The following is a 14,902-nucleotide window of genomic DNA, read 5'->3' on the forward strand; positions in this document are numbered from 1 at the left end:
CTTCTTAGGGTAAACAGATCTAAATAGAAAACGTAAATCTGACCGCATGAGCCAAATAGAGCGTGACACAAATTCAAACCCACACAAGGAATTCCATTCTATGTTTTTATTCAACAGCTTTTTTAAATAATAGGAATCTGTATAGCTCGGTTTGTAGCTTGGTCTCGGAACCGGAAAAAATAATATCTGCAATAATCACACGGTTTAAGTGCTTTATCAGGGAGAAGAAGCAGCCGGAACACAGGCTCACACACACACACGATTCATTGCAGACCCACATACATGCACGCATGCACACACACACACACAGGTATACTTACAGCTCTTGAGCTTAACAAGGCAAACTGCCCACCACGATGACCACAACATCCAAATCATAACATTAGAATAATACTCGTCATAGCAACATTCCTCATTTGAGCATCATCATCATCAGCCAGTTAAGAGTACATACAGCCGCAAGGTTTGGGCGGGGGCGGAGCCATCGTCCAAAGATAATGGAAGGAACATTCATACAGTCACAGTACGTCACAGCCAACAAGCTGGACCAATGGGAGTGTTTCATGCTGAGGGACAAGCAGCATCACTGCTTCTTATTGGTTAGACGGAACCAAATGATCCTGGTTGGGTTAACGAAACGGTTCTGTTAAGCTTCATTCAGCTCTTTTCAAAAGCTGACTTTCCAACCTCAGTCCAGCAGAGGGCAGCAGCATCAACACAACTGGTAGGGAGTGGAATGTGTCCCAGACTTAAGTACTGAACTAGGATCAGCTTTGGATTTATCACTAAGAGTCCAGTAAAGAATAGTGTAGCCTAGATCTGGTCCTAAATCTGGGGCAAATGGATGCAGCCTCACATCTTCACAGACACACCTTCATAACCAAAGAGTGGATTCATCTCATCACTGCTGTCACCATGGAGACGAGGACACAGGAAAAGCAGGCAGGTTAAAAACATCGACACCCAGCCCAACGCGAGCGTGCCGGGCAAGGAGAAGGCAGGCTCAGACTACCAACACTCATGCACTATGTCTGTGCCCCAGGAAGAACCCGGCTAGCCTCCGGGGAGGAGGGCGAGAGCCCCCCCTTGGGGCCCCCCTTGTAGAGCAGGCCCCTGGCGGACGCCGCGTCCCCGTTCAAGTTCTTGTAGGGGTTCCGTCGCGGGGGGGCACGCAGACACACCGAGGGGAAACGAAAGCCCGCCAGGCAGCAGCCCGGACAGGAAATGACCTCGTCCTGCTGGTCCAGGGAGTGGCCCGAGCTGGAGCCGAAGGGCGAGGGGGCCCCGGGGGGGTCCCCCCCCTCGGACGGGGAGCGGTATCCGTTACTGCTGGGCGCCCCCCAGGCCAGGGGGCGGCTCATCACCACCGGGGTGTTGTTGTTGTCCAGGATGGGGAGGGGGGGCAGCGAGGGGGGGCCGTTGGAGACAGGACTGATGGCCCAGCCGTTGGTGTAGAGGGAGGGGGACGGGGAGGGGGAGGGAGAGGAGCAGGGCGAGGGGGAGGAAAGAGAGGGACGGCCGTCCAGTTTGTCCGGGGAGCTGGTGCAGTCCATCGGCTCCACTGCGCTCTCCTCTTCCTCCTCCTCCTCCTCCGTTTGTTCCAGACACAGCAGTTCGAGATTGAGGGGAAGACCTGATTCGTTGGCTGGGAGGTCAACACTCTCTCTCTTCCCCTCCTCCTCTTCCTCCTCCTCTTCCTCCAAGCCTCCCAGACTAAGCTCCTCGTTCTCTCCATCCTCCGCCCTCCACCCATCCCTCTCCTCACCCTCGGGGACGTCTCCCGAGGGCAGGATGAACTCTTGGGGGGTGGTGATGTCAGGAGGGGGGGTGCAGGGCAGCGAATGGCAGCGCCGGTGTCGTCCACGGGGGGGCGTCCCCCCGTCTCCGCGGGGTTCTGTGGGGTGGCAGGTGTCCGGGCTGGGGGGCTGGGGCAGGGTGAAGGTGAGAGAGATGACGGACTTGCTGGGCGTGTCAAACAGCTTGATCTTGCCCCCCTTCAGGTCCTCCCTCTGGGAGAAGGGGTTGACGCGGGCGGGCGGGGCCAGCGTCAGGAGCGTGGCCGGGGGCAGCATGTCTGATTTGCTGCGGGAGAGCCGCGGGTCGGAGGAGGGGGCGCGGAGGGACCGCCTCCTCGCCAAGTCAAGCTCAGGAGACACGGACACTGGAGGGAGGGAGAGGGAGAGAGAGAGAGAAAGAGAGGAAAGGAGAAGGAAAGAGGAAGAGAGAAGGAAAGAGGAAGAGAGAAGGAAGGGGAGGAAGAGAGAAGGAAAGAGAGGAAGAGAGAGAGAGATGGGTGGTAGAAGTGAGTCCTCATAAACCACTGGTGAGTTCACCAGAATGATGTAAACCTGCCCTATAGATGCTGATGGGACCCCCAGCCCAGCTCTGAAGGCCTGACTGCACACTCTCCCAGACTGACCCTCCTCAGTCTCCCAGACTAACCCTCCTCAGTCTCCCAGACTAACCCTCCTCAGTCTCCCAGACTAACCCTCCTCAGTCTCACCCTTCATTGCTGGTTGGTCTTTCTGAGTGTCTGTCTCTCTCTGCTCCAGCTCTGCCACGATCTCTGAGAACGGCGGGCGACGGCTTGCACTCATCTGAGAGAGAGAGAACGTGTGAACGGGGATTGATGGGAGAGAGAAGACCAAGAGAGAGAGACAAACAGGACAGTCGTCCTACATTGCAGCAGGTGACGGCCAGGTCCAGGAAGGCTGCCGGACAGTCTCCCACCATGTGCTGGAAGGCCTCCACGTCCAGACCAAAGTCCTAGACAGGAGCACAGAGCACCATGATCACACACACGCCAGAGACTGAGAGGGATTTAGTTTTCTGCTCCAGTGAGCTGTGATGGATATGAGAGAAGAAGAAAAGGGAATGTAGAGAGTTGTCTAATGGAGGGAGACTGACCTAGAGCCTAGGGGTGGGGGAGCAGATCTGGCCTGCTGTTACACTACTTTACCACAGGGGGGAGCGAGTTTGGAAAAAAAAAAGAGTCTGATGAGATGACGCGGAGGACATTATTTTCTATTCCTCCACATTCCCTCGAGGGTTTGATGGTTTTTCTCCTGACGTCGTCATCCCACACAGAGGTTCTTCTGACATCAGGCATTTAAAATATTGAAACAGGAAGTGTTTTCTCTGCTGGAACCTTAGGACAGTTTGGGGGGTCAGGGGTCATACCTCTGTGCGAGGGAGGACATCAGGGTCAGCCTGGATCCTGGCGATGACCTCACACAGGACGATGCCATATGAGAACACATCCACCTAGAGAGAGGAGGAGGAGAGGGGAGGAGGAGAGGGGAGGGAGGAGGGGAATTGACAGAAGAGAAGAAAAATTAACTTATTGAACATCCTTTACAAGTTATAAGAGAATCATGTCCTTATCAACACCAGTTTTCCCCCTTCTCTCCTCCTTCCATACCTTCTCATTGTAGAGCTCTCCTCTCAGCATTTCCGGGGCCATCCAATAGGGAGAGCCCACAACAGCCAGAGGCTCCTGATTGGTCCCCTCACTGTGGAGAGAGTAACCTTGGAGGTTAGAGCTGAGTGACACACACACACACGGCATCATCACCATGCTCTAATTCACACAGATCCCGACACGGAAGGTCATTGTATCTGTGAGAGATGCCACAGTTCTAGAAGCTTGTTTATGCCTGTTTCAGAGTACGCTGAGTTCTGCCTGTTACAATAGTAATGTTTTGGAAAATGGTAAATGTGTTACAGCAGGGACAGACACACACACACTACGCTGGCAGATACTTCCTCTTGGAGCTATTTCCATCTGCTACTTTGGGCTCTGATGCTGCAGTAACAGAGGAAGTGATGACAGAGAGAGAGGGGGGAGTGAGACGTTACTCTAAACACTGTTTGAAGAAGTAGAGGGAGAGAGAGACAGCTAAGGACAGGAGAGAGAGAGAGGAGGAAAACTGAGAGGGAAGAGAGAGAGAAGAAGAGGGAGACCAAGAGGGAGAAAGAAAAAGGGAGGGAGAGAAAGAGAGCGATAGAAAGAGAGAGGAAGGGGCAAGGGATTGGGAGAGAGGCAGGGAGAGGGAGGGAGCTGGAATAGTTTGACCTTATTTGGAGCCCTTTCCTAAAACCTTATTTTATCCCTCCCACAAATACAGGGGAAAACACGTATCTAGTAACCTACACATTTCTGCTGACTAAATTAATCAATTTCGAGAGGCTATCTGAATATTGCATAGTCAGAAATGCAAAGCTGTTGTTTCCTTTGTGGTGGAAACAAGGAGAAGCTGAACGCACATGATGTTGGAGAAACACCGTGAGCAGCTGACTTCCTCTAGTCCTCACCAACACCGGTTACTATCCTTATCGACAATATTCATCATTTAAATTGGAAACATTTAAAACGACCTGACAATGAAACTGGATGGAAGTGACACACGGTCATAAATGCACATCCCCGTGCACCAACATTCACGCACACACAAACTGTTAACGGGACACACAACTGCACACAAGGCAAGACAGAAACTGTTGACATTACACAAACACACACCAGCAGCTGACTCCTCTCTGAGACAGTAAGGGTGTTTTCAAAACAAATGCTGACACGGGAAGGAGGGGCGAAGGGGGGCAAGGATGCTCAGTGACCTCAGGTGACCCAGAGCAGGGTGAGGGGGAGAGTTGAATTGAATATGGTCTGGGACTGTCAGCATCGTAAACTAACACCGCACAGAACCTGTGTGTGTGTGTGTGTGTGTCTGTCTGTGAGCACCAGGACTCAAGTGCGTCAGGAAATGCCAGATTAAATATTGACACCGGCACAGTGACTCAACAGAACCCTTCCTCTTCGCTCCCCATCCCCCCACCCCCCGGAACAGGGATTCAAACACCAATAGTTCCAGGAGTACAGACCACAGGTTGTTATTTTGGTGTGTGTGGGGGGGGGCGTCTGCATTGTTTGGAAAAATGTCTTTTTAAGAGATCTGGTCTGCCTGTCTGATGTTCTGCCAGGAAAAGGAGAGAGAGAGGAGAGAGGGGATGGTGGGACGAGAAGAGAAATGGAGAGAGATGGCGAGAGAGAGGCAGGGTGCTGGAACAGAGAGAGGAACCACGCGCGTGAGAAACACGGCCGTGCGTACATGCTCACGTAGAGAAGGAGTGAAAGAACGAAAGAAAGAGAGAAGGAAAGGAAAGAAAGGCTCTTATCTATTGGGTGTGTGTGTGCTGATAGGGAGGGATGACGGGATGGCTAACCAGTACTCTGGGATCTTCTCGGCCAGACCAAAGTCCCCCACCACGGCCGACCACGCAGCGCCCTCCCAGCGCACCAGGCAGTTCTACAGAGAGGACACACGTCATCTGTTAACGTTGGTGCGTGCGTGTGTGTGTGCATATGTCTGTGGGAGTAAGAAAGTACACACTGGCAATCACGTTTAAAATGCAAGCGTGTGTTCATCCATGGTTCAGTGCTTGAGACAGGTGTGTGTGTGTGTGTGTGTGTGTGTGTTCATCCACGTTTTTCTGTGTGGGGACCCTGTGTCAGCTGAGTGAGTGAGTGTGTCCCCTACCTTGGAGGTGAGGTCCCTGTGGAAGATGCCCTTGCTGTGGAGGTATTGGAGGCCCCTGGAGATGTCCAGGGCCAGGGCTTCCCTGGAGGCCCAGGACAGGTAGTCCTCACTGGCCAGCAGCTGCTCCAGGTTCCCCCCGTTGATGTACTGCAACCGCAGCACACGTCAACCACACAGGCTGTGACCGCATAGCGGTGGGCCTTTGTCAAGGCATACATTTGAGATTTTAGAAAAAATTGTGTAAATAGAAATCATGGTTGCAACCGTAGAAATTACAGGTGTCAATCAAAGGACTGGGTAACAGGTCACAGTTATTTAGTCATTATAGCGGACGCTCTTATCCAGAGCGTTATCTGAAGAATGTCACGAACTGCTGCCATGACAACAATAACTGTCGATCTAAGCAGGTCACCAAGGTTTCCCCACCCAACATGTAACCATGACAACTTTCAGCGAGTCACGCAAGGGGAGATGTCAGGTGACGCTGTGTGAGCCGTCCTGACAGCCAGAACCCCCTCTCCCCCCCCCGACACACACACACAGGCTCCCTTAGCAGGACGTCCAGATACCGTCTTCTTACCTCTGTGAGCGCGTGGAGCTGCCCCTCGTGAACACACACTCCAACAAACCTGAGAGAGACAAAGACACACACACAGCCTCAACATGAGTCTGTCCTGTGACAGAAAAAAAAAGAAAGAGAGAAAGAAAGAGAGAGAGAAAGAAAGAGAGAAAGAGAGAGAGAGAAACAGACACACAGACCTGAGGATGTTGGGATGTCGGAGGCGGTTCATGAGCTGCACCTCCCTCAGCATGTTGGCTCTGTTGCTGGCCATGATGTTCATCTTCAGGGCCATCACCTGCCCCGTGCTCCTGTGCTGCACCTGCACAAACACACGGCATCAGAGGAGCAGTCTCCGTGAGGCAGGACGCGCGTGCACATCGACAGGTGGCCTGCGATGTGAAAAGAACGTGTGTTGTCTGATGGTAGTGACAGAGAGGAAGTTTGCACAAGCCTGTGTGCATAGACTGGATGTCAAGGCGTATGCTATGTGAAAGTGAGTGCGTGGGTGTTCATAGGTGCATGTGCAAGTACACTGTGTGTGTGTGTGTGTCAGGTCCAGCGTTAGAGGTGATGTCACTACTGTGTTCAGGATGTAAACAGGCCCGGTGGTTCAGAGCACCTGATGGTGCAGTAGAGAGAACCATGATGACATCAACACACTTACGTTCTCTCACTCACACACACCCCTGCTAGGTTCTTAAGGCTAGTGTGCGTCTCCGGAAGGAGGAGCAGTCAATAAGAGTCCATCTCTGTCCTTACATCCACCACACACACACAGCTGCAGACTGTAAAGCACTGCTAAACTGAGCTAATGTGTTCCTCTTCACGTTAGCGGCAGGGCTTGGACAGCAGGCTGAGGGGAGCCGGGATGACATGGAGGTGTCTGCAGTAGGAGATCCCTTCACGCCTAATCTGTGCTGCTGCAGTGCAGGACTGCTGTCCAGGCAGTCTGGACAAACAACCACACACACACACTCACCAGCTCCATCCATCTTACTGAAACACATTTTCCCAAACAGGACACACACACACACACACACAGAGCAGGTCTGAGCCAGCAGTTGAGCTAGCAGATTCGGTCGAGGTGAGTGTGTGTACAGTCTGGACCCTTGCTTAGTGCCGTCCTCCTGCAGAATTTCACCTCAAACCAACAACTGTCCACTCACCCTAATCCCAGGCTCTCAGCCAGGACCCACCAGCTCCAATAGGAGCTCAGCACACTGACGACACTGAGACGGCACTGTGAGACGGCACTGTGAGACGGCACTGTGAGACGGCACCTGGGACCACCCAGCGTCTGTGTGTGACACTGAGAAAGTGGGGTGTGTGTGTGTGTGTCTCAGCGTCCCACAATAAGGAGTGAAGAGTGTGTATGTGGATGTTCAGGTGACAGGTCTGGAAACACAAAGATAACCCAGGCCCCACACACACACACACACACACACCTCAACTCAGACTATAAAAGATAGCATATCACCCTAACTGACCTAGATCACGTCATTTACAGAGAGCACACTCTTCCACAAACACAGTCATGCAACACAGTTGTTCCTCAAGCTGCACAGATTCAAATCCAACATGGACGAGTTAGGTTACATACAGGGTTAAACAGGAAAACTCCCTGACACACAGGAGAGAGAAAAGTGTGGCTTGGAGCAGAGGAAAGGTCATCAGTGAAATGAACATGTGGTGTCTGACATGGGTCGAGAGGCCTAAGAGATAGATAGAGACAGAGAGAGACAGAGACACAGACAGAGAGATAGAGACAAAGAGAGATCGAGAGAGACAGAGACAGAGAGAGAGACACAGACAGAGAGGTAGACAGAGACACAGACAGACAGACAGACACAGAGATAGAGAGACAAAGAGACACAGACAGAGACAGAGAGACAGAGAAGAGCAGGAAACAGAGAAAGCAAAAACAGGAAAGGGAGAGAAGCGCCACACGACTGTCATTAGAAGAAGAGATCTGGGGAAACCAAACATGTGGAGCAGGAAGACAAAAGACCACGGCAGCAACCTGAACCACTGACCTCTTGGGTGCACTTGGTCTGGCTGCGGGCTCGCCCCAGGGTGACACCCGAGTCTCGATTTCAACACATAGATTTGTAAACATGGGAGATGAGGAGGAAGAAATAAAAAAATCTGCTCCAAGACAAAATCACAGGAGGGCAAGATGTCTCTTGGGCTGGAGAGAGGGGCACAGAGAGAGGAGGTGGAGAGAGGGGCACAGAGAAAGGAGGTGGAGAGAGGGGCACAGAGAGAGGAGGTGGAGAGAGGGGCACAGAGAAAGGAGGTGGAGAGAGGGGCACAGAGAGAGGAGGTGGAGAGAGGGGCACAGAGAGAGGAGGTGGAGAGAGGGGCACAGAGAGAGGAGGTGGAGAGAGGGGCACAGAGAGAGGAGGTGGAGAGAGGGGCACAGAGAGAGGAGGTGCAGAGAGGGGCACAGAGAGAGGAAGTGGAGAGAGGGGCACAGAGAGAGGAGACGGAGAGAGGGGCACAGAGAGAAGAGACGGAGAGGGGCACAGAGAGAAGAGACGGAGAGGGGCACAGAGAGAGGAGACGGAGAGAGGGGCACAGAGAGAGGAGACGGAGAGAGGGGCACAGAGAGAGGAGGTGGAGAGAGGGGCACAGAGAGAGGAGGTGGAGAGAGGGGCACAGAGAGAGGAGGTGGAGAGAGGGGCACAGAGAGAGGAGGTGGAGAGAGGGGCACAGAGAGAGGAGGTGCAGAGAGGGGCACAGAGAGAGGAAGTGGAGAGAGGGGCACAGAGAGAGGAGACGGAGAGAGGGGCACAGAGAGAAGAGACGGAGAGGGGCACAGAGAGAGGAGACGGAGAGAGGGGCACAGAGAGAGGAGACGGAGAGAGGGGCACAGAGAGAGGAGGTGGAGAGAGGGGCACAGAGAGAGGAGGTGGAGAGAGGGGCACAGAGAGAGGAGGTGGAGAGAGGGGCACAGAGAGAGGAGGTGGAGAGAGGGGCAGGCAGGTCATGTCCATCATCAGGCTAGCAGGGAGGTCCTCATCTCCCACCTACCTGGGATCCACTGAATAGTACATGATCCACCGTCTAGACAACACACACACAACTCAGCATGTTACACAACACCAGGCACCGAGCACCGGGCACTCCACCCCCCCCCCCCCCCCCCCCCCCCCCCCCCCCCCTCACGAAACAGACCAACTACTTGACACACATACACACAGGCTGCAGCAATCCTTTGGCAACAGCAGTTCAGAGCCCTTTGTGTGCATGTGTGTTGTTGTGGACTGTGGGCCTCACAGGGGCAAGTTTGAACACGCGGGGTGAATGGCATCAAATGCAGCCTTCCTCCACAGCAAAAACATTTTCCACTGCTCCGCTCCCACACACACCTCCTGCTCCAACCCCCCCCCGACACACACCTTCACCACCTGAGATGTTTATTTACTTCCAGACCCCTCCTGCCTCAGTCTGTAGATTGGGCGTTAGCTGTGGATAACAAGCTCCTGTCTCTCTCACACACACGCTAAGGGATGTTGGGACACGGGCACTGATCCACACAGAGCAGGACAACACATTTGACCAAGTACGTACACTGATTGAGCTGTGTTCAATGTTCATGCCTGCTCAGCTTGACTGGGCTGTGCCCATGTACAACACCAACAAATAGGGTGCACGCACACACACACACACACACACGACTGACAGCGGAGCAAGCCCTGACTAGAGAGCAGCAAAAGAATAGGGGAGATGGAAAACACTGTGATAAGCCCTGGAGCTTCAAGTCAAAACTGGCAGTCCATTCAACGCTGCCAAGACACCAGCCAATGAAAACACACACACGTATTTTCAGCCAATGAACACATGCGGATTGACTCTTAATCCTTTTCTTTGTAACCAACCATAAGCACAGGGAAGCACAAGGGTGCTAGTTGATGAACAAGCACACGTGTCCCTGTGTGTGTGTCCGTCCCTGTGTGTGTGTGTGTGTGTGTGTGTCCCTGTGTGTGTGTGTGTCCCTGTGTGTGTGTGTGTGTGTGTGTGTCCCTGTGTGTGTGTCCCTGTGTCTGTGTCTGTGTGTGTGTGTCCCTGTGTGTGTGTGTGTGTGTGTGTGTGTGTCCCTGTGTGTCCCTGTGTGTGTGTGTGTGTGGTCAGCCTGGTCTCCTGAGGCTGATGTTTCCAGCAGGCCTGACAGAGCTGTCCTCTGGAGTCCCACACCTCCTCTGGAGTCCCACACCTCCTCTGGAGTCCCACCCCTCCTCTGGAGTCCCTCACCTCCTCTGGAGTCCCACCCCTCCTCTGGAGTCCCTCACCTCCTCTGGAGTCCCACACCTCCTCTGGAGTCCCTCACCTCCTCTGGAGTCCCACACCTCCTCTGGAGTCCCACAACTCCTCTGGAGTCCCTCACCTCCTCTGGAGTGTCCTGAGGCAGTAATTCAACCAATGTCACCAAGTAAATCAGACACCTCAAGCTCCACAGACCTGTTAGAATAAAGCCAGGAAGTCAAGAACGTCCCCCCTCTCCCATGGTTGTGTGACGTGTCCTCCAACAGATGTTTCCCAGATCCCAGGTGGATCCCCTCACTGGAGTACCTTCAAATACACAGTGGTTTCCCTTCACACACACACACACACCTGGGACAGCTACAGTGTGTGTGAGCGAATGCTAATTACTAACATCACTCAATATTTACCTCAGATAACTCTTGTTTGACTGCACCTAATTTTGACAGTCCTGACTTATTGGCAAACGCCAATGACACATTGTTTTCGTAAACAGCGATTAAGAGTCACTAAAGACACAGCGCCGCGGAAAACCCTGACACAACTCCACACACACACACGCCGTCCTAGGTGTGGCTAGGTACCCAGTGTTCCTTGATCAGTAGAATGTTTTAATATCGCAAGAATACAGAATCATTCCCTCCCATGTTTTTGGGAACACTGGAACAATGAGCATGTTTATTTGTGGTTCTGTGGTGACATGGTGTGTTCTAATCTGAGCAGTCTGCTGGAGGGCCGGGCCAGGCCCATCTGAGACAGGAGAACGCATGGACGGAGGACGAGAGAGAGGTAGAGAGAGTGCAAGCGCGAGAGAGAGTGCAAGCGCGAGAGAGAGAGAGAGAGAGAGAGAGAGAGAGAGAGAGAGAGAGAGAGAGAGCGAGAGAGCGAGAGAGCGAGAGAGCGAGAGAGCGAGAGAGCGAGAGAGCGAGAGAGCGAGAGAGAGAGAGACAGAGAGAGAAAGAACTAAAGGACTGAAAAGAGGCAGCCGAGACAGGCATCTAAGGAGACTTGCTGTCTTTGAAGAATATTAAAGATTAAAAATTTTAAAAAAGCACCTGAAGGATTTGTCTTGACATGTATGCTCCACTCCTCTCCTCTCCAGTTGCATAATAGTATTGAATGACTGCTTGAGAGACAGTCTCATAGCCAACTGTCTACCTGGCTGATATCTCATTGCAATGCTTATAACTGGCTGCCTGTCTCCTAGCTGACTGCCTGCCTGCCTGCCTGTTTGGCAGATTGATATGAGCACGATCCTTCATTGATCTGTTGTGAAGGACGAGTGGAGGAGCTACAACAGAGAAGTCCCAGTGGCACAGTGCCAGGGTCCCTGGGCTGGCACGCTTGCTAGCTGGCTGGCATGCTGGCTGGCTGGCTGGCATGCTGGCTGGCATGCTGGCTGGCTGCACGGGAACATCAGAGTCTACGCCTCAGAGAGCAAGAGAAATAAACAATTACCGGAGACGCCAAAGAGACATTAACAAGACGTGCTTAAATGTGTAGGTCTGCACAGTTTCTTTGCCCTGCATGCGTGGGAGAGAGGGACAGAGGAAGGGAGAGCGGCAATGGCAAAAAGCGGGAAAGAGAGAGGGAAAGAGATGAAAGGGGGGGGGGAGGAGGGAGAAGGAAGGAGTAAGAGGGAAATTCTCTAGAACAACTTCCTTCGAAGCTCATTCACGGGGGTACCATTGGCACAACCTCCTCCTGAACTGAACAGCTGAACTCAAGACGTCAACGTGTAACAAATTTGCATTTATATCGAATTATCAAAGGGCGAGTTGTTCAATCAATGCCAGGCATCTTTACAGCTGGTAAACACAAGGTCATTTGCATGTTCATTGCCCATTCAAAGGGCACAGGTTGAGTGCGTGACTATACAGCCAGCCACAGTGATAGTTCTTCTCTGCACTCTTATCAACTGGTCCACAAAGACATATTTGACCTTTGATGTCTTGGCAAAGCCCCTGATCCAAGTGCCAGAAATACATTGTGTAAGGAGAAGTATGCATGTCTCTGAAGTAAGAGTGTCCAGACTTGAGGTCATATCGAGCCGGTTCTGCCCATCACTTCTACAGAAGGCTGTGACAGTGGACAACTGAACTAAGATCACCTGGGCAACGTTCACAGGTCACCTGAACACTGTTGTAGAAACGTGTGGGGAAGACTCAAGCACACTGGGATGTTGGTGAGGTCAACCTGGTGTCATCATCATCATCATCATTATCTCCATAGTTACACCATTATCACGCAATGCACTGTAGTTGGTCGTTATTATGGTAGTTAAGCGTTTGTTGTCAGCATTCCATTCGTTTCTTCAGGACTGAAACTGTAACAAGCATGCATGCAAATATCTGCTAGTCTTTGAATTTCCCTGCGAGTTTGACCAAAGAAACAGTGCAGGTCAATCCCTAGTACCCTATAATAAAGGATATCACCTCTAAAACAGCATAGACCTGTGTATCATAATGCTGATCTGTTCTGATGGTTCATCAGGTTCATTACCTGGTAACCCATGCTATTCTGTCATTTTCCAACAACCCCTACAGCACCATACTTAATATGGCTTACCATGTCTTCTGTGATGGTTTAGAAGCTAAGATCATAAACAGACCACATTACCGGCTGGGATCCGTCCTGCTCAGGGTTAGTCTACAACATCTTGTATCAGGTCACAAAAAACAGCCATGTTTCATTCTAATGAGTCTAAGATTATGACTCGGGGATGTCACAGCATTGGTCGTGTGTATGTCAGAACTATTACCAGGATGTCTGTCTCACCTTGAACACTTCTGAGAAGAACCCTGAACCAATCTTCTCGCATATGAAGTCGTCGATGCGGGCCAGACTGGACACGGCACTGCGTAGCGCCCGGTAGGACGAGGGTCTGATCCGGTTCGGACCATGGGCGCTGTGAATAGGGGGCTCCAATGCCTCCTGGTTCGGCTCGACCCGCTCCATCGCGAATATCCCGGGAGGGGGAGACGTGTGCGCAGTTTGGAATCCAACCCGTCTGTTTACATTGTTCCAGTCTGAAGCGGAGTCCGGAGAAACAAATTGGCTTCACAATAACATTTAGTTGCAAACGCACCGTAAAAGGCCGAATTAATCCCAGACTCTCCAACGTTGTAGCCTATCTAACTAACTAGACAGCGTTTTTCCTCAACTTACGAATTTCCAACACTTGCAGGCTACATGCCGCCTCCCCCGGCGTGTGCGTGGTTTGTGTGACGATTCCCCGACGCTTCAGAGAAACGAAGGTGGGCCGGCTATTTCTCCAGGAGAAACTGCGTAGCCTGCTTCTGTCTTGGCAACATTCGCAGTCAGTTTCCTCCGTGTGTTCGGGCAATGCAGGCTAAACACTCCTTTCCTTCACCGTTCTGGAGTCTGGTTTCCTCGTGCGGTTTCTTGTGCGGGCAAACCAGCACCGTCCTTAAAACGAAAACAGTCATTTTGACGTAAATACATAACATAAATGTCTTTCTATTCTTGTTTGTAGGAATGGTTATTTCTGCCTGCTTTGATATGGACCACTGAGTCAGAAATATATTATCGTTGGCGGATCCAAATCAAACGGTATTCAAAACGATATTCTGATTGCTCACTCAGTTGATCACTGAAAAACGAGGCCACATAAACCGGCAAATAAGTTACGCAGTGGTAGAATCGCCCATGGCACAAGGAGACCGGAACACGCTCACTCCGTGGAACGGTGTAGCCTATCGTGACTTCCAACACAGCTTAGCCTATGCGGGTCATACATTATAAATGCTAGGCTGACATGAGTTTTATTCGCCTGTCACTCTAGTTCATCAGACTGCTTTTACGTTATAGCACCAAGGTTGACCTGCTCTTAGCCTACATTTTTTTAGGTTACTCTTATAGGGTATATTTTTTATAATACAACAATTAGGAATTGTGCCATAAATGGATGAGTGAATGTGACTTACCTAGCCTTTTGTACAGGTACGGTGGTGTATTCAGCCCTGACCTCGAATCTAGTGTTTGGTTACCGAGGCTTTATTTCACTAATTAATCAGGCTTGTCTACCTCCTCCCGCCTTTACATTGTCCTTGGTTTCGTTTTACCTCCCCTGCCTTGCCACGAGCGGCCGTGCTCTCCGGACTGCAAGAAGAAAACAGTGAGACTTCTCAGAGCGGCTGGCTATTAGAAGAAGCGATATGGGCGTGTCCGCACGTGAACACCGCAAAACTTTACCTGCGGCGGCGCTTAATGAATCGTTTCTCACCTAACCTTTACTGTAAGCTTATTTCCGACAAAGTAAACACACACCGTTGCGTCATGCGCACATTTATCTCAGAGTGTTTGGCTACAATAATTTATCATTTCAGCAGTTTGCTGTGACATGGTGGAAAACAGACAACGCGTAGTCTGCGGTTCAAAGAAACTATAATTAATTGTTTCTTTACAGTGTAGCGCCACCTCGCACCACACATAGACATACTTCAGATTATGACACAATGTGACCACATTCTATCATGCAGCGCTTTGAGCTTTTGCCTACTAACCTCCAGTCTGATTA

General features: G+C 51.6%; 1 protein-coding gene across 2 annotated transcripts; it reads right to left on the reverse strand.

Annotated features, from left to right (window-relative positions):
- Positions 1 to 91: 91 nt before the first annotated feature.
- tesk1b (testis associated actin remodelling kinase 1b) lies at positions 92 to 14,511 on the reverse strand. Of its 2 annotated transcripts, XM_047040588.1 has the most exons (12): positions 14,310 to 14,511; positions 13,531 to 13,791; positions 13,141 to 13,391; positions 6,297 to 6,418; positions 6,118 to 6,166; positions 5,538 to 5,684; positions 5,224 to 5,306; positions 3,422 to 3,512; positions 3,181 to 3,264; positions 2,680 to 2,766; positions 2,504 to 2,597; positions 92 to 2,161 (listed from the first exon to the last, which is right to left on the reverse strand). In XM_047040588.1, the coding sequence occupies exons 3-12, from the start codon at positions 13,318 to 13,320 to the stop codon at positions 1,026 to 1,028; spliced, it is 2,073 nt and encodes a 690-aa protein (XP_046896544.1). In that variant the 5' UTR covers positions 13,321 to 13,391; positions 13,531 to 13,791; positions 14,310 to 14,511; the 3' UTR covers positions 92 to 1,025. The 2 variants fall into 2 exon arrangements, with proteins under 2 accessions (XP_046896544.1, XP_046896543.1); XM_047040587.1 differs by having other exon boundaries at positions 13,141 to 13,791.
- Positions 14,512 to 14,902: the final 391 nt, after the last annotated feature.

This window comes from Hypomesus transpacificus, chromosome 18, assembly GCF_021917145.1.
Source record: "Hypomesus transpacificus isolate Combined female chromosome 18, fHypTra1, whole genome shotgun sequence".
Classification (NCBI taxonomy): Eukaryota; Metazoa; Chordata; class Actinopteri; order Osmeriformes; family Osmeridae; genus Hypomesus; species Hypomesus transpacificus.